General features: G+C 45.5%; 1 protein-coding gene across 1 annotated transcript; it reads left to right on the top strand.

Annotated features, from left to right (window-relative positions):
- The first annotated feature begins 11,780 nt into the window (after positions 1-11,780).
- On the top strand, positions 11,781-16,996 carry Defb136 (defensin beta 136). The gene is made up of 4 exons (XM_050152159.1): positions 11,781-12,134; positions 12,781-12,945; positions 13,960-14,084; positions 16,913-16,996. Exons 1-4 carry the CDS (start codon positions 12,080-12,082, stop codon positions 16,994-16,996), a joined length of 429 nt encoding a protein of 142 aa, XP_050008116.1. The 5' UTR covers positions 11,781-12,079.
- The last annotated feature ends 839 nt before the right edge of the window (positions 16,997-17,835 follow it).

Here is a 17,835-nt window from a genome sequence, read left to right as displayed (position 1 = left end):
AAGGCATAAAGCCGAGCACTGATCTATACAAGTTTTTAATAAGGCGCTTCATCTAGCTAAACAACGGTATTCTCGCCTGTAGAGCAGGTTGAACCTCAGTGGTCTATCTTCCTGTCCCAGAGACCTTTCAGAGCAAATGAAGCAATTGTCATGAAAAATCCTTGTGAACTGTACATCAGTAAGGCCACGTAACGAACGAAGACCTTTAAAACAGAGGTGACACACCTTCAACTAGAGAACAAAGAGCCAGCACCAGAAACCTGCTCTTCCATCACTGACCTAGGGCTGGCGCTATAGCTCAGGGTTAGAGCCCTTGTCTCGGATGCACAACATTGTAGGTTTGACCCCAATATAAATAAGTAAATAAACAAGCAAACAAACAAATAAATAGATTGCTATGGCTTTGCCCTATGTTTTGTCTACCATAGTAGGTGTGCATAGATGATGGTGGCTTGAAAGAAAATAGCCCCCAAAGGAAGTAGCACTATTAGGAGGTGTGGCCTTGTTAGAGGAGGTGTGGTCTTGTAGGAGGAAGTGTGTTACTGTGGAGGCAGGCTTTGAGGTCTCATATATGCTCAAGATACCGCCCAGTGTTAGAGCACTTCCTATTGCTTGCAAGTCAAGATGTAGGACGCTCGGCTACTTCTCCAGCACCATGCCTGCCTGCAAGCCACCATGTTATACCACAATGATAATGGACTAAACCTCTGAAAATGTAAGTCAACCTAATTAAGTGTTTTTCCTTTATAAGAGTTTCCATGGTCATGGTGTCTCTTCACAGCAATAGAAATCCTAACTAAAATGGATAGATAGATGACAGGTAGATAGAAGATAGATAGATAGATAGATAGATAGATAGATAGATAGATAGACAGACAGAGAGATAGAAATAGATAGATAGATAGATAGATAGACAGATAGATAGATAGAAATAGATAGATAGATAGATAGATAGATAGATAGATAGATAGATAGATAGATAGATAGACTGACTGACTACCTGACCATTTCAGTGGGCTCTTGCTTTCAAATTCCATGAATCTTATAACATGGCATGGGTTCATATCTGTGAAAGATCCATGAGAGACCTAAAGCAGAAAATCAGCAAATAATGAACAGAAGACGTGAGTTCAGAGAAGCCTAAAGGGTCACGTGATCACAATGCTGTGAGAGACACTCCTAATGAGCATGTTCCAACCAGAAGCACAGCCAGGCTTTCTTTCCCATGGTCCATAGGTTTCTGATCTCCTCTCCCCCAGCCAATCACCTTGGCCTCCATTTCAACTCTTCCTCTGCTCTATGGAATCCCGACTCCCCTGGACAGATTCTTTACCCCTCCATCTCCAAGTTAGTGGTTCTGGGTTCTCTGAGAGCAGTGCTTCTGTACACAGCTACTGTTCAGAAGTAACCCACCTTCTGGAGCATCCCAAGCCATGGGGCAGGCAAGTAGCTTCTTTCGATCTCTTAATGGCCCCCTGCCCCTTCCACAGCAATACCTTCTGTGAAATGGGTACCTCCTTCCCCTCTCCCTGTTCACACTGAGTACATCATCACACCTTGCCAGGTTCACCTCCAACATCATATAGTTCGCACCCATAGACTGTTCCTCATCTCCACTACCGCTCCTCAATCCCCTGAAGTCATCACCGCCTGTCACTAAACTAAGAGACCTTCTACCTGGCCTCCTGTACCATGTTTAGATAACTGCCATCCGTCCTCCACTCAATAACTGAAATAGCCTTTATAGAAACCTGATCGTGAATTTGCCTGGGAAAAGCCCTTCAGTGGTTCCCACAGTGAGATCCACTAGCAAGGACAACTAATGTGTGCTGTCCTGGTTTGCTTTCTGATGTCGTGATAAACCACTACAGCCAAAAGCCACTTGAGGAGCAAAGCATCGGTTGTGCTGATACGTCTGTCTCAATTACAGTCCCTCACCCAAGGGAGCCAAAGCAGGCCACTGAAGGCAGGAACTCAAACACAGACCAGACAGGAAAGCGGCTCGCAGGCTTGCTCTCCACGGTTTGCATGCTTTGCTTTCTTCCACACCATCTGCCCACGGGTACTAGCTCCCACAGTTGGCTAGGTCCATCCACACCAATTATCAATCGATAAAATGCCCCCCCCCAGGCCAATCCGATGGGAGCATTTTCTCAGCTGAGGTTTCTTATTCTCAGATGAGTCTAGTTTCCTTTGAGGGTAGAGACTAGCGTAAATGTGCTTATATGGAAAGGTTATAATGGAACCATTGGCCCCGAAATTAATACATGCTAATAAGGAGTAAATAAAATTTCCAAAATGTTGTGTATCAGCCATGTTTTTTCTTGTTATTGTTGTAATTTTTTTTTCATTTTCTACTACCTGACAAATCAGGTTATTTATTGCATTCTAAATACTCTATAGGGCTGGCAAGATGGCTCCGTGGGAAAAAAATACCATGATGCTGAGAACTTGCGCTTGAGCCTTGAATCCCACGGTGGGAAGGAAAGACTGACTCCCATCAGCTGTCTTCTGACCTCCCTACGCTGGCCATGGCGTGTGTGTGTGTGTGTGTGTGTGTGTGTGTGTGTGTGTATGTGAGTGTGTGTACTCCCACTCAGAGGCCCACACACAATGATAATAAAGTATTTCTAAATGGAAATACTATGTACAGAAGAAGAGTGGGTACAAAGATGTTACTTTGGATTTGCTTCTGTTCACGTCTGACTTCCGGTGCAGCGAGGATGGTGATCGAGGTGAGAGGCTGGGCCAGCGGAAATGTGTTCAATAGACTTCCAGCATTGTTTTTATTGTTTTCAGCCATTTCTGTTTGGGGATTTTTATTTGTTTTGCCTCGCTTATTGCAGCAACTTAAATCCCAGTTGCCATGAAAAGGGCAAGTGATGTCTTCTTTCTCCTGTCCTTCCAGTTTCTCCACCAAACTTGAAGACGGAGTCTGGGAGCCTAGGAGGCAGACATGGAGATTAAACAACTGGTTCCCAAATCCACAGATGTCTAACCTTCACCTTCTTTCCCCTCTAATCCCAGGCTTATTTCCATCTGGAATTTGGTTTATTCAGGCTTTTTTCCCCCCAAGACAGGGTTTTTTCTGTGTAGCCCTGGCCATCCTGGAACTTACTCTGCAGACCAGGCTGGCCTCGAACCCAGAAGTCCGTCTGCCTCTACCTCCCAAGTTCTGGGATTAAAGGTGTGCTCCACCACTGAGACGTCACCAGGGCTTTCTTACACCTCCTGCTCTTGGCTAATTCATAGAAAACTGATTTTTATTTTGCTTAAGATTGCCACTAAAAGGCACAGAGTTCTTTTGCTCTAACTAAATGGCTTGCAGGATCTTCTTTAGTTTTTTTTATTAGAGATAACCCCTGACTTAAAATAGTTTGATTTATAATTTTTAAAATTTCACTACAGTGTGAAAATGGTATGAAGATTTGCTGCAGGTTTTTCTTTTTGTTAATTTTTATCTTCTTCAAGGGCTGTATGGTACAATACTCTCAGGATGCCGGGTAACAGTTCCCAGCAGTCACACAATCACAAGAGCAAACTACCTATATTTGACACAATACTCTCTTGCTAGGTGATTTGACAGGTTATGTATAGTAAGTGCCTCTTTAACTTACAGTATTTTCCACTTATCACGATTTTTGTTAAGATATAAGTCCATCTCAAGTTGAGGGGCATCTGAAGAAAGACCACCTAAGATTAGTAATGTTTGACTTTCCTGTTTCCACACAGAGTGCTCTCAGCTTCTGAGTAGTCACTAGACGAGGAAGAATCGTAAAGCTGGGATTTGAGAGTTCAAATCCGCCCCTCCCTCCACCCACTTGCGGAGTCTTCCTGAGCCTAAATTGAGCACTTGGAATAGGCATGCTGAGTGAAGGCAGCAGAAAGCTCGCCAGCGGTTCACTTAGGGCGCGAGGACGTTTCCTGGAGCAGCTCCGCTGAGTATGGCACAGTTGGTGTGATTAAGTCAGAGAAGGATTCTGTGGGTGAGAGGCACGGGGGAGAAATACAAGGGAGGTGTACCAACATGGTCTTCATCCGCCACACTGCTCTTCTGATCCAAAAGAAGCCGTGTCCATCCTTCGTAGATGAAAAACGTTCATGGCAAGATACTAAAGTCACCCTATCAGTCCCTTCTGCCACGGGGGTTAAAACACTAAGAAACTGAAGAAATAAGAAAACGGCATCTGTGTACCTGAATTCGAACTCGTTCTGTCACCTCCGTGTGACTCAACACGTTTCCTGGAAGCTCATTACTTTGAATAAGCCAATGGTGTAAAAGCAACTGTAAAGCGAGGTTATAGCGCCCTCGTGTGGTTGTGGTGACTATTACATGAGATCATTTCTCTGTCAGAGACGGGGGAGGAGGACGGCTCAGTGGGGGACAGCTCTCACGTGCAAGCCTGACGGTCCGAGTTTACAGCCTCAGAGCACGTGCAAAAGCCCAGTGTAGTGGCATGTATCTCTAAACCCAGAATTCCTGGCAAGATGATAGGCAGAGATAGGTGAATTCCCTAGACTTCCAGAGACCAACTAGTCTGGAGTACCCAGAACAGTGGGAAAACAAGAAGTATCCTGCCTCCCAATATACGCTGTGGTATGTGCACACTTAAATCCCCCCTTCCACACACACACATACACACCTATACATACAAAAGATTTTAGAATGTCTATGTAACTGTAAGAAACTTAATCTAGTAAGCATGAGGGGATGATAGCTATTTCTGTTATTATTATTAATTGGTGACAGTCAGCAACCAATATTCTGATGACTCATACACTTTTTTAATAATTGTAGACTTCAGTATATGCAGAGATCGAGAAATAGAGCATCTACAAGGAACAAGGAGAAGGGGGAATCCTTAGTAACTGTTGCCGCCTTCCTATGGCAGCCTTTGTCCTTCATCCTTCTGCTCTGATGTGCACACGACTGTGTGTGGGACACGTGGACCTCCTCCCCACTGGCACACTTGCACGTCCTCACACTCACACTTCCACCACCAGCGCCTCTTACACCACCCACCAGAATGGTCCTGACCCAAGTCTGCTTTGTGAAATGCTCGAGAAATAAGGCTCAGCATTCCGAGTTATACCGCAGCTTACTTCAAGTTTACCCAGAAGAAAGTGGGGCCGTGTGACTGTTGCTGCCTCCTGTGGCACGGTGTTACACACACTAGTATTATTACGTGACTATGGCTGTGGGTGTGTGGAGTTAAACACTCAGATTTTTGTCAAACACCTAAAGTTTGCACTTTGATTCTTCTTCCTTTCTTTTTAAAATTGTTTTATTCTATTTTCAAGATGGCTTCCTCTATGTAGTCCTGGCTGTCTTAGAACTCTGTGTGTAGACCAGGATCTGGGATTAAAGGCTTGTACCATGAATCCTGGCATAGGATTTAGCTTCTTGGTCTTTAAAATCAATGGTTGAATTATCTTCTCTTAAGTCATCCCGAGCTCTGGTAGAAGGCTGTGAGCTTGCCAACATTAAGCCAATCCCCAAGGCCCACCCATCAGGTCCTCCATAGACCCAAGGACCCAAACTGACCCCCATGGATTCATTTCAGAAGTCTATTTTAACAGACCTATGCTCTAGACCCAACCCCACAGGCCCAAGACCTAAAGCTGCACACCTGCTGTCCCAGACCCCAGGCCTGCCCACGTGATTCCCAAGGGCACCAGCACCTACATGCCTTCACAGCTGTCTGGTGGAGTTCTCTCAAAGGCAGAACTGTTGGCCAAAGACAAGAATAAGTTCCACTTCCCATGTTCAGATGCTAGTATAATGCGTACAAAAGGCATGATAAGCCAAGGAGAGAAAACACCACACACACACACACACACACACACATATGCACGCACACGCACGCACCTGCGCGCACACCTCCCGGTAGCTGACCTCAAGGAAATGGAGATGTATCAGCTTCTCTGTGATAATCCCAAATGAATTGTTCTTGGGAAGCTCATTGAGCCTGAAAAAAAATACAGCAAAACAGTTTGAGGAAATCAGCAAAATAAAGGAATAGAATGACTCAAGCTAGAAATTTAGAAGGGATTATAATTGTTTTGAAACAACAGAAGTCCTGGAGCAAAAAGGATCCGAAGAATAAAACCGAGACAGCAGGCATTAGCGGCATAGCCGGAAACAGAGGCACCTGAGGTCAGAGAAGAATCACTAAGAAACAGACTGTCAGGCAGAACAAGGAAAACTTGCCCAGTAAATGGTTAAATGTTTCCTTTTGTCAGAGAACAATTTTATTTCCTGATACACCCAGCTACCAATATTAAATCGCTCCTCCAGGACTCAGTGGCTTGGGACTAACTGTATGTTAAAGAATTGCCCTAATTTCTTTTCTTTTTTTTTTTTTTTATTTTCGAGACAGGGTTTCTCCGTGCTTTTTGGTTCCTGTCCTGGAACTAGCTCCTATAGACCAGGCTGGCCTTGAACTCACAGAGATCTGCCTGCCTCTGCCTCCCGAGTGCTGGGATTAAAGGCGTGCACCACCACCACCTGGCTGCCCTAATTTCTTAAACTGGACATGGCCACTGTGTATCCAAATACAGAACTTCATCAAATGCTTAAGATGAGCAAAAATAAAGATAACAGGGAGCCAGGCTGCTCTTTGTTGGAGGGAGAGGTAGGGGCATGCTCGTAGGTTGGAGGGAGAGGTAGGGGCATGCTCATGGGTTGGAGGGAGAGGTAGGGGCATGCTCGTGGGTTGGAGGAGAGGTAGGGGCATGCTCGTGGGTTGGAGCGGGAGGCAGGGGCATGCTCGTGGGTTGGAGGGAGAGGTAGGGGCATGCTCGTGGGTTGGAGCGGGAGGCGGGGGCATGCTTGTGCAGCTCTCCTGGAGGCCAGAGAACCACGTCTAGAATCTTCCTCTATCACTCTCCACCCCTTGTTTGTTTATTTGTTTGAGGCAGGGCCTCTCACTGAACTGAGAGCTTATAATTAGCTAGACTGACTGGCCAGGGCCCTCCCATCTCCTCCTCCTAACACTGGAGAGGTGCCATTCATTTAAAATAAGATGTTATATATAAAATGCTTTAAGTAAGTCTTGTCATAACCAAAAACATTAAGTGTCTGGGACAAACAGAAAACATAAAGAGAAATATAAATAAGAAGCAATCAAGGGATATGATTACCACCAACATTATACGTGCACACACATAAATTAATTAATTAATTAATAAAATAATAACGTCATATAAGTCTCTTCTAGCCAGTTACTGGAGGGGAATTTTCTCTACACCTCTGGAGATACAGATAACGAACTGTAGAGTGGCTCAAATACTGACCCCATGGAACTGAACCAAATCTTCTCCCACTCTCTGTAACATTTGCCTTCATCCGCTCTGTTAGCTTTTCCTTCTCACACATCTGTAATGAACCTCATCCTCTGAAGTTTTGCCACATCAGCTCTGTGTCTCATTTATTGCAGAAGCTGGGTCTAAGAAGAATGGGCCAGCGGTCCCTTCAGACATGTAACTAAGGCTGACAGCTCAAGCCAGATTCCCATCCGGCACAGTGGAGCTGCCCCTCTCGCAGCCCCTCGTCATTCCCAGAAATCCAAGGAAGAAGCACAGCCTTGCTTGATACACTTGTGCTAAGAGCTCTGAGAACAAGGGAGATGTTAAAATGTCCATGGGAAGAATAAGGCAGTGCGGACATTTGGCAGGAGCCAAGAAAAGCAGCCCTGAGCCCTGGGGACTTCTGGGCAGCTATCCCAGGGTATGAGCGCATGAAGCCTTGAAAGCAAGCACCAGGGACTTTTTTTTCTCTTATCAAAGGCAATATTGGTTTCATCTGGCTACACCATCCCTTAAGGCAGCTATGCTTCCTGGACACTTGGACAACCAGATTTTACAACCTTTACTGAACTTGCCCTGATACAGAATGTGATTGATGATTGATTGGTTGGTTGGTTGGTTGGTTGGTTGGTTGGTTGGTTGATTGGTTGGTTTGCCTTGTACCTGAGCAATGTTCTGTGTGGCCAGTTAGATTCTTCAGCTTGGGCTTGGGTTTTCAGTCTGAAGTCGCCTCTCAGTGATCATAGGTTCTCAAGGATCCTGAAACTGTACTCTGAACCAAGTCTTTTTAAAATATTCTTTTATTTACTCTTCGAGAACTTCATACATGTTTACCATTTGGCCAAACGCATCCCTTACTCCACCTCCTCCAGCTCCCACCAGAGCCACACTACTCATCTTTCTCCTAGCTTCAGGCACTGTCTTCTTTTAACCTCCTGAGTACATTTACTGCCTCCAGCATGTGCATGGGTGGAGGGCTATCCAATGTAGCATGGGCAACCTACCAGGGGTCACCTCCCCAGAGAAAATGACTGCACCCCCAGCAGTAATCCCTAGTAGTTCCCTGGGTGGGACAGAGCTGTGTCATCCCCTCTTCCCTCCATGCTAGACTTTTGACTGGCTTAATTGTGTGTAAATCTTGTGCCTGCAACCTTAGATGCTGCAAGGCTTATCCTAATACACAGGTCTGCAGGAACGTAACTGGAGAATGGAATGTTCTGGATGCGGCCTAAAGGCAGGACATATGTTCAGTTTTATCATAACTAGAGGAAAGGCTATGTAAGGTTCTCAGTTCCTATGAGTTAAAAACCCAGTGTTCTGAAGAAGCCAGAAGCAATGATGGAAGTCATTTCTCCTCTTCTTCACAGACATCCCCCACCTGGTACTCTGTGGGGCTGAGCGGCACCCTAGAGCAGCCCCATTCAGTGGCCTACCCAGATCGGTTGAGGGAGGTTCCCCTGCCACCTTCCAGATAATCCAGGCTCTGGGATCTCCTCATCAGATGTGAGAAGGTAGCAACTTTCATGACTAATCTCTCTTCTGATACATGTATGCTCTTGCTAATAGGTACAAGTCGAGCAGAGACATGGGGAGCACATATCAGCTCTTCCTCACACCCAACATCTCCCAGGATTCCAAAGGATTGAGGGCGTGTGTCAACGAACATCCTCTAGGCCAGCGGTTCTCAGCCTTCCTAACGCTGCCACTTTTAGTACAGTTCCTCATGTTGCAGTGACCTCCAACTATAAAATTGTTTCCGTTGCTCCTTCATAACTGTAATTTTGCTACTGTTATGACTCGTAATGTAAATATCTGTGTTTTCCGATGGTCTTGGGTGACCCTTGTGAAAGGGCCATTCAATGCTTCCCCAAAGGGGTCTCAACTCACATGTTGAGAACCACTTCTCTAGGCCATGGCTGGTCTAGGTTGTTCATTACTTTTGTTAACTGATAAATCTCCACATGTGGTAGTGAATATCTGTAACACTAGCACTAAAATCCCTGAGGCAGAAGAATTGGGAGTTCAAGGCCAGCCCAGGCACATTGCAAAACCTGGTCCCCAAAAACGAACTAAGATCTTACATAGTCAAAGGACACACAGACATTGTGCAATGTTTAAGTCAGATTAAATATTCAAATTCACAAACATTTATCATCTTTTTTTAGTGAAAACTTTGTTTCACTTTGTTTGATTCACTGAGACCGGCCTCCAACTCTTGATCCTCCTTCCTCGATGCCTGAATGCTGGGATTAGAGGCGTGGCCCATCCTGCCCAGCTGGTGAAACATTTAAAACTCTTTTCTTGCTTTTTAAGAAAATCTACAGTGTATTATTGTTATTTCTAGCCAATCTAGCATGCAATAACACACCAGAACTTCTTGTGTCTAACTAGAACCCTGTTCCCAGGGAGTGGATGGCCCACAGCCCTCTCTGCCTGTCCACCTCCTTTGGGAAACCACCATTCTGCTCTCAACTTATGTGGGGTCAATGTTTTCAACTCAAGATCACATGGTACTCCTCTTTCTTAATTCACTTTACAGAATCTCCAGTTTCACTCATGTTGGGGGTGGTTAATATTAAATATAGGCACCCCATTTTCTTTGTCCATTCATCAGTTGATAGACATATAAGTTGTTTCAATTTCCTAGATATTGTGAAGCGTTTTCACAATTAATATAGAGGTTTGGTTGTCTTTTTGACATGCTGATTTTATTTCCTTTTTAATAAATTCTCACTAGGCTCTTTCTGGATCACAAGATAATTCTCTTTCAATTTCTGAAAGACCCTCCTTGCTATTGCCCATGATGTTTCTACCAATTTACACTCCAGCCAACAGTGTACAGATGTTCCCCTTTTTCCTTGCCCTCCCCAGCAGTGGTCACCTTTAGTCTTTCTGTAGCAGCCATTCTTATTGGCCCCAGATATGCACCTCCAATATTCATTAGTATTTCTAGGCCATTAGTGATGCTGAGAAAGACTGTTTTTTATAAAAAGCATCTTTTCTTTCTGTTATACTGTTATCCATCATTCTTCAGAAGCTGGTCTAGCGTGTGAATTCAAAACAAAGACATGATTTTAGGTTTGTTGACTAACAAGTACACATGTAGAACACAGCTCCAGCAGCAATTGCTCTCCCCAGGCAAGCCCCTTCAACCCCTCTGAGCCTTAATTTTGCATCTCTAAAAGAATGGCCAAGCCTCTTTCCTGTATTCATGGACAGCAGATGCTTGGGATGAGACTGAAACTCTGTGAGACCAGAAGTCCAATGAGAGGTGCTCTCATGGCAAAGAATCATTCCTTGGAAGAGACATCTCACCACTGGCCACCAAAACATATCGATGCAAAACCCACTGTGGTCTCACTCGGGAGTTTAACTCCAAGTAGAGACCAGAGCAATATTTTCTCAGCAAATGTCCGAGAAGACATTTGGAGGCCTCTGAAGGAGAAAGAAAAGATGGCCACTACAGTGGATTATTTAATAATAATAATGAGTACTTACGGTACACCAGCACGTGTGCCAGCAAGATGGCTGAGCTGGCCTCACCACTGGAGCTCCATCCCTAGAACTCACGTAAAGGTAAAAGGAGACAACTCCACAACATTGTTCTTTGACTTCCACATGCACACTGCACACACACACACACACACACACACACACACACAGCACGGGAACATGTGCACTCATATTTTTTAAATAAAGTATACCAGCATGAACACATTTTTCATTTTATTCTCATATCCTCAAAAGGAGGAAATCCTTCCTACGATGCACCTGGCTCTGGAGAAAGATGCAGCTGGAGCTGAGATGCTAAATAAAGTCTTCAAGAGAGTAGTCCTTCAAGACAGAGTGTAACCCATAAAACTGCACTCTGCTGACATCTTACAGACTGAAGAGTGTGGGCCGCTTGGCCGCAAGCCTACCTCCAAGGGCAGAATAAAATCAAAGTTACTGTCAGTCATTCATCACTGGCCCCGGGCAGAGCAAAGCTAATGGCTCGTATCAAGGGCCACATTTTTAGCTCCAGGGACGTCTTGTCCAGTTCCTCTTCTGAGTCTAGGCATCCAACCATGAACCCAGAACAGGACTGGCCCTCCCGTGGGAAAGCAGCAAGACTTCCAACTCGGCCATTCCAAAATGGGAGCTTCTACCCTGACCCCTGAGGTCCTCACACAGTGATTGGTATCTCAAGCCAACCATTTGGAAAAGGAAGTGCACCTGGGAACTTTGCTTCATCTACATTGGTCTCTGGACAGGGGAGTAAGTGAGGACCCTTCCCTTCTCTACTGCATGAGTAATAATCAATGATTCTACTCTTGGTCAAGCCCTGTTGACATGTTAAGACCCTTTTGTTTCCTAAAACACTGTGAGCACTTCTTACCTTTATTCTACCCAGTCTTGAATTACCTGTACTCAGGAATGGTGTTTCTGGGACCCTGGGCTTTCGGTGTGACTTGAAGGCAAACGTTGCACCCATTTTTTTTCCCTGAATTTTCAAGAGATGAGGGGGAAGGTACTTAGGTCTGACGTGGGGTGTCCTGCTCTGCTGGTGGAGACACTCTGCCCTTGGCTGAGTGCCTTCACATCATGTGGTTTGCAGAAATAAAGGTAGCGCTGAATGGCACGGGTTCTCCTCTTCTTCTGAACCCTGTAGGAACTGTGATCTTCCCAGAAGAGGGAGCCAGAATCCAGCCCCACCTCACCCAGAACATCTCTATAAAGGAAGCTTCCTGACGGCTAACTGGGCAGTTTCTGCTCTGCATTCTCCACAACCATGCACCTGCATCTTTCAGGGCTACTCTTCTTCCTGGTGATCTCACTGCCTGCAGGTAGGAGGTGAACTGTCTGTCTGAATATGTAAAGGTCTCCTAAGGGCTCAGATCCTAAAATTCAAATAAATTAGCAAGCAAGCAAACAACCAAATAAATAACATAAGCCCAGCACGGAAAGTTCCACCCATAAGAGATGAGCTGGTAGGTTAGGCCTAGGATGTGGGTAAGGAGTATCAGGGTGTCATTCTCTGTACGAGTTATCTTGCACTATTTCCTGAAGACCCCCAGGATCTTTAAAGAGGGAAGCCCATTTCATGATGCGTGCACCCCTGTTCAGTCACCAAATTCCTATCTCCTCTAAATTGTGCTTTTGTTTGTTGAGACAGGATCTCTCTATGTAGCCCTGGTTTTTCTGGAACTCACTCTGTAGACCAGGCTGGCCTTGAGCTCCCAGAACCTGCCTCTGCCTCTAGGGTGCTGGGATTAAAAGTGTGTGCCACCATGCCCGCTTGTTGTGGACCTAGACTCTACAGTCTCCACGAGATAGGAAGGGAAGCCAGAGGACGAGTCTGGAAAGGGGAATCAACAGATACCAAACCCTCCACCAGCAGGAAAAAAAAAAAAAAAAAAAAAAAAAAAAAAAGAGACTGCCTTTGCTCCACACCTCCCAAACACTGATTTGTCTTTTTCTCTATTCCTTCAGGTAACTGTGCAATCGGGAATAAAGGTGTAGAATTTCAAACGTGTACCGCAGTCAACGGCATTTGTTTCTTTGGCTGTCGGCCAGGATGGATATGGGTCAGCTACTGTAACAACCTAATGTCCTGCTGTAGAAAGGACAATGAATTTGTACTTCCTCAATCCAAAGGTAGACGACCTATGTATGCTTCCCAGCTCTAATTAAAGAGCTATGTGAATGAATAAAGAGTTCCCAATCTGTCTCCAAGGCCCAAGAGCTCATTAAGAGAGGTTGTGGGTGGCAGACGGGGATCACACTGTCAGATCTGCGATTTACTAGGTTCCAAATGTTCCTTGTAAAAAGCATTGCAGTGAACGGCACTTCCTGGTCTTTCTTTCTTGTCTTAAATCATAAATCCCTGCTTGGGACTGGAGATATGGCTCAGTGCACCAGCTGCTCTTCCAGAGGACCCGGGTTCGATTTCCAGCACCCACATGGTAGCTCACAACCATCTGTAACTCCAGTTCCTGGGGATCTGATGCTCTCTTCTGGCCTTTGCAGGCGCTTCATATATGTGGTACACTGATAGATACCACATATATAAAGTTCAATTAAACTTAAACAAAAATAATAAAGTCCATACAAGTCCACAGACCCAAGGAAAGGACATTCTCTGAGTGTAGAAACAATAGCTGCCACGGTGCTATCGGTCTTTAAACTGTTTTTGCATATATCAAACTACTTACCCCTCAAAACAAAAATCCTATTTCTTCAAATGATAATTTTTCCCCAAGATCACACAAGTAGTAAATTAGTTTGTCCTACATTTGAACCCAGCCCATTTTCACTTGCTTCTTTTTCTTGTTATCATCATCATCAATTTCTCCAAGGAAGAGCACACCAATTGATTATCCAATACCAAATGGTCAGGCCTGGAAAACATATACATACAAGTAATATACAAACTGAACAGGTGTGATTACTTTAAAGGGACCAAACATTGGTCTGTTGCCTGTGTGGAGTCCTGGAGTGCCTTCCAGGTTCATCCTTCCCCTTGATGAGGGAATGACCACGAGCAGCCATAAATACCCAAACCAGATGATTACAAGTTCAGCAGCTACCAATCCCTGTAAATACCAGAATGTTCCATCTTCCCACGAGTCCTGCCGTTCTGAAGTCCTAATGGCTACGGCTCTTTTCCAGCTCCTGACTTGTATGGAAACTCCACTAAGCATGTTTTACAGATGACGGCTCCTTGTCGCCACCATGTGGCAGCTGTCGTCCATTTTACTTCCTCTCAGTCTTGGCACACCAGGTTCCAGTCCACGGTGGGCGTGCTGGAGAATTCCAAGGCTTTTCTAAGGTCTCAACTGTCGGTTGCTTTCTTTCCTTTGGTCAAAAGCAGCACAGAGCAAAGTCTGCAGTCAGAATTCAGTAACAGAATAGACTTTGCTAGAGAAAGTTCTAGAGACTCATTGCATAACCATGTCTACCCTTAAAATGGCACTGAACTGTACCGCTAAAAGGAACTGGGAGGGAGCCTTGCGGTATGGCTCTTTGGGTGAAGGTGCCTGATGCTATACCTGACTAACTGAGCTTTATCCCCAAAACCCACATGCACTTGCACCTGTCTGCATGTGTAAACACACACACATACAATACACACACACCACACACACATGCCACATCTGTCTGAATACCAGTGAAAAACTGAATTCAGAGAGGGAAGAGACTTGTCGGTTACACTTCTGGTGATGGACCACAATTAAGAATTGTTTTATCACTTGGAGGCAGATGCAGGCGGATCTCTGTGAGTTCGAGACCAGCCTGGTCTACAAGAGCTAGTTCCAGGCTCCAAAACCACAGAGAAACCCTGTCTCAAAAAAAAAAAAAAACAAAAAACAAGAATTGTTTTATCTCTTCCGATCTTTGTTGTTTGGGAAAATGGACACTTGGGTAAGACTAAAAAGAACATAGATAAAAAGTCAACGCAATCCACCATTGACCCCTTCCCCCCTGAGGCAGAGCTGGTCTTTGAAAGTTCTGGGGTTCCCTCAGCCCTGGAGGTTTGGGTAGGAAGGCCAACTGCTAGTTTTTGCTTCTGTCAGCAGGAGGCGCAAGCACAGGCTTCAGGCTTCTTCCCACTTCCCACCTGAAGTTTGTAAGATCCGAACAGAGCTAAAAAAGCATGATCTTGGATACAAACTTCACAGCAATAAAGGGAGGAGAGGAATGGGGATGGTGAGAGAGGGTTTACTAATACTGGTTATGAAGACAGAATCCATTTCTGGCTGTATATGGTCATGAAGACCCTTAGCAAAAGTAATGCTTTGATTGGAGTTTTATTTTAATTGCACATGAATGTAGACTTGAAACCCATCTGTCTGGACTCAATTCCTTGTCGCTCTTTGTTGAGGGACATTAGAAAAGGTGCTTACCAAACTCTAGATGCCTGTCTGTAGATGGGAAACAATAGCCACGGAACAGACACATGTAAGTTGATACCCAGAGACATTGAGTGAGACCGAATGTGTCCACTAGAACCCAGGCTGGCCTCGAACTCATGATCCTCCTGCCTCTGTCGCCTTCAGCAAATCCTACCGGCGTGTGCCACCACAACTGTCACCGTGGTGGTGCAAACCTTTAATCCCAGCACTCTGGAGGCAGAGGATCTCTGTGAGTTTGAGGCCAGCCTGGTCTAAAGAGTTTGAGTTCCAGGACAGCTAGGGCTGTTACATGGAGAAACTCTGGGAAAAAAAAAAAAAAGAAAGAAAGAAAGAAAGAAAGAAAGAAGGAAACCTTCGGAGAAGGAATCCAAAAAGGATGTACACATGGAAAGGCAAAGATATTGGAATGCAGCAGCTGTGCTGCCCCTTCCTGTCAATTTAGCAATCGCATGTAATCCCTCCCACTACACCTTCTGACGATGAGGAGTGAGCCTGAGCTCTTTGAACCCCTTCTAGACATCGGAGCCCATTATCCAGACTTAACAAAGGGAGGCGGTAACAACAAATGACCCGAAACATTGTCAAGTGGGAAAGGAAAATCAAGGATCGCCCCGTAATTAGGGCCAGGGACACTGGCCAGCTCTCTGCACCTAAGGCTGGAGGTTCATTGCACGCACTGCCCTGGACTAAACTCAAAATGAAGCAGCGGTAGGGAGTTACAAAGAGGGAGCTGGAGGGTTACTTTATCACTGTCTCACCTGAAATAAAATACAAATGTCATTAAAAATAATCATAGATGACATCAGAGGAACCATTTCTTCACGGAAAATTCAAAAAGGAAAATAACCAGGAAACAACAGATAATAAATTTTTAGAAGTTGGATTGATAGTTTCAAGTAAAACCTTTCAAATGTTAATGAAAACCCTTGAGAGTCCTTCTACAAAGATATGGTGTGCGTGTGTGTGTGTGTGTGTGTGTGTGTGTGCACGTGTATACACAATAGCCCATGTGTGGAAGTCAGAAGTCAGTTTTGTACATCTTTTTTTTCCATTCTATCTCTTTGTGCACATAGGTTCTAGGGGTGGAACAGAGGTGACCCCTGAGCCATCTCAGTAGCCCAATATTGGGGTGTTATTATACTGGCGCACACCCAAGCTAAGAACGGCTTCTGCTACTCACAACAGCACAGCCCTGCAGGCAACCTCCCAGACAAAACAATGAGGAAGAGAAGTTAGGACAGGGACCCACTGGCTCCCACTCACTTGGACTTAAGGAGCACAGCACTGTCAGAAGTAGGGGAGTAGCTGTCTCTGGTGGGTGATGAGGGGGATGAAGAATTCTGAGAACACTCTGGGAACATGTGTGTGGACATGGGCATAGGCTGGCACATGTTGACATCTAAGTAGCACTAGGAAGTGGTTCACATCGCTCCAGAAAAATAATGGCGCTAATAGCCAAGCTTTCCTAGGTGGCGGCCTCCGAAAATCCGAGAAGCTGGAGAGGCCGCCTAGGATAATGGCAAACACCAGAAGTTTTGCAGAATAAAGCAGACTTCAGATGTCTGGGGGGGGGGGGGGAGCATAATGGTCCCCTCTGCCTGTTGTAGGCTAGTTCAGGGTCCACGCGTACCAACTAGACCCCAATCCCGCGAGGAAACAACGGAAGAGGAGGGCTCAGCCCCTCAACTGTGCTCCCATTTCTCTTCCAGACTTCCCAACAAAGCACGGGCTGCCTCGCGTTCCCTGACCTCGGGAGTCCCCGTACCCTCTCATCACCCCCGCCCCCCGCATGAGGCACTGTCCAGACAAGACCCAGGCTGTCCACCCTGTGGCGCCAGCAAGGGGACAGCAGACAGCATGGCCCCTGCTCCCACCACCTCCCGTCCCCTGCCACCATAACAAATGACCTCATCTGAGGATCCGGTTCCTATCAGCCATGTCGCTCCAGGCCAGCAGAGGGAGCATCGGGAGGAACAGAGACGGCACTGGGCTCTGGTTACTTTGGCGCAAATCTGCTTCTGCCAAGCGTCAGCTGCAGCCTTCAAATCAGAGGCACCTCAGTCTTGTTCATGGGTGTTAGACACTGGGGGAGCTCAGCTCCTGCACGCAGAGCTCTCTCAGCCACCTTCCTTTGTGCCAGCCTTGGGTACACACAGACATAAAGGAAAGCCACCACACAAATAGCCACTGGACAGAGGAGGCTGTGTGTGTGTGTGTGTGTGTGTGTGTGTGTGTGTGTGTGTGTGTGTGTGTGATTATACACATGCTCATGACTCTGACATTTTCTGACATTTTGTTGTTATTGTGGTTTGGGTTTTGATTTTTTTTTTTTTGCATGGATACTGGGGCTCTGAATCAGGGAACCACTTCCTAAATATAACCTCAGTAGCACAGACACTGAGAGAAACAATTAATAAATGGAACCTCCTGAAACTGAAAAGCTTCTGTAAAGCAAAGAACATGGTCAACAAGACAAAATGACAGCCTACAGAATTGGAAAAGATGTTCACTAACCCCACATCAGAGAGAGGTCTGATCTCCAAAATACACAAAGAACTCAAGAAATTGGTCATCAAAAGAACAAATAATCCAATTTAAAAATAGAGAAATCTCCACAGAGGAATCTAAAATG

The sequence above is a fragment of the Alexandromys fortis genome, unplaced genomic scaffold (genome assembly GCF_014885135.2).
Source record: "Alexandromys fortis isolate MF-2015 unplaced genomic scaffold, M_Fortis_MF-2015_v1.1 scaffold_75, whole genome shotgun sequence".
NCBI classification, from domain to species: domain Eukaryota; kingdom Metazoa; phylum Chordata; class Mammalia; order Rodentia; family Cricetidae; genus Alexandromys; species Alexandromys fortis.
The sequence above is the reverse complement of the archived record's forward strand: the minus strand, read 5'-3'. Positions and strand labels throughout refer to the sequence as shown.

Coding starts and splice junctions, on each gene's coding strand:
- Defb136 (XM_050152159.1), top strand. CDS start 12,080: ATGCACCTGCATCTTTCAGGGCTACTCTTCTTCCTGGTGATCTCACTG. Junction 12,135..12,780: donor GGTGATCTCACTGCCTGCAG/GTAGGAGGTGAA, acceptor CTATTCCTTCAG/GTAACTGTGCAATCGGGAAT. Junction 12,946..13,959: donor TGTACTTCCTCAATCCAAAG/GTAGACGACCTA, acceptor GCTCTTTTCCAG/CTCCTGACTTGTATGGAAAC.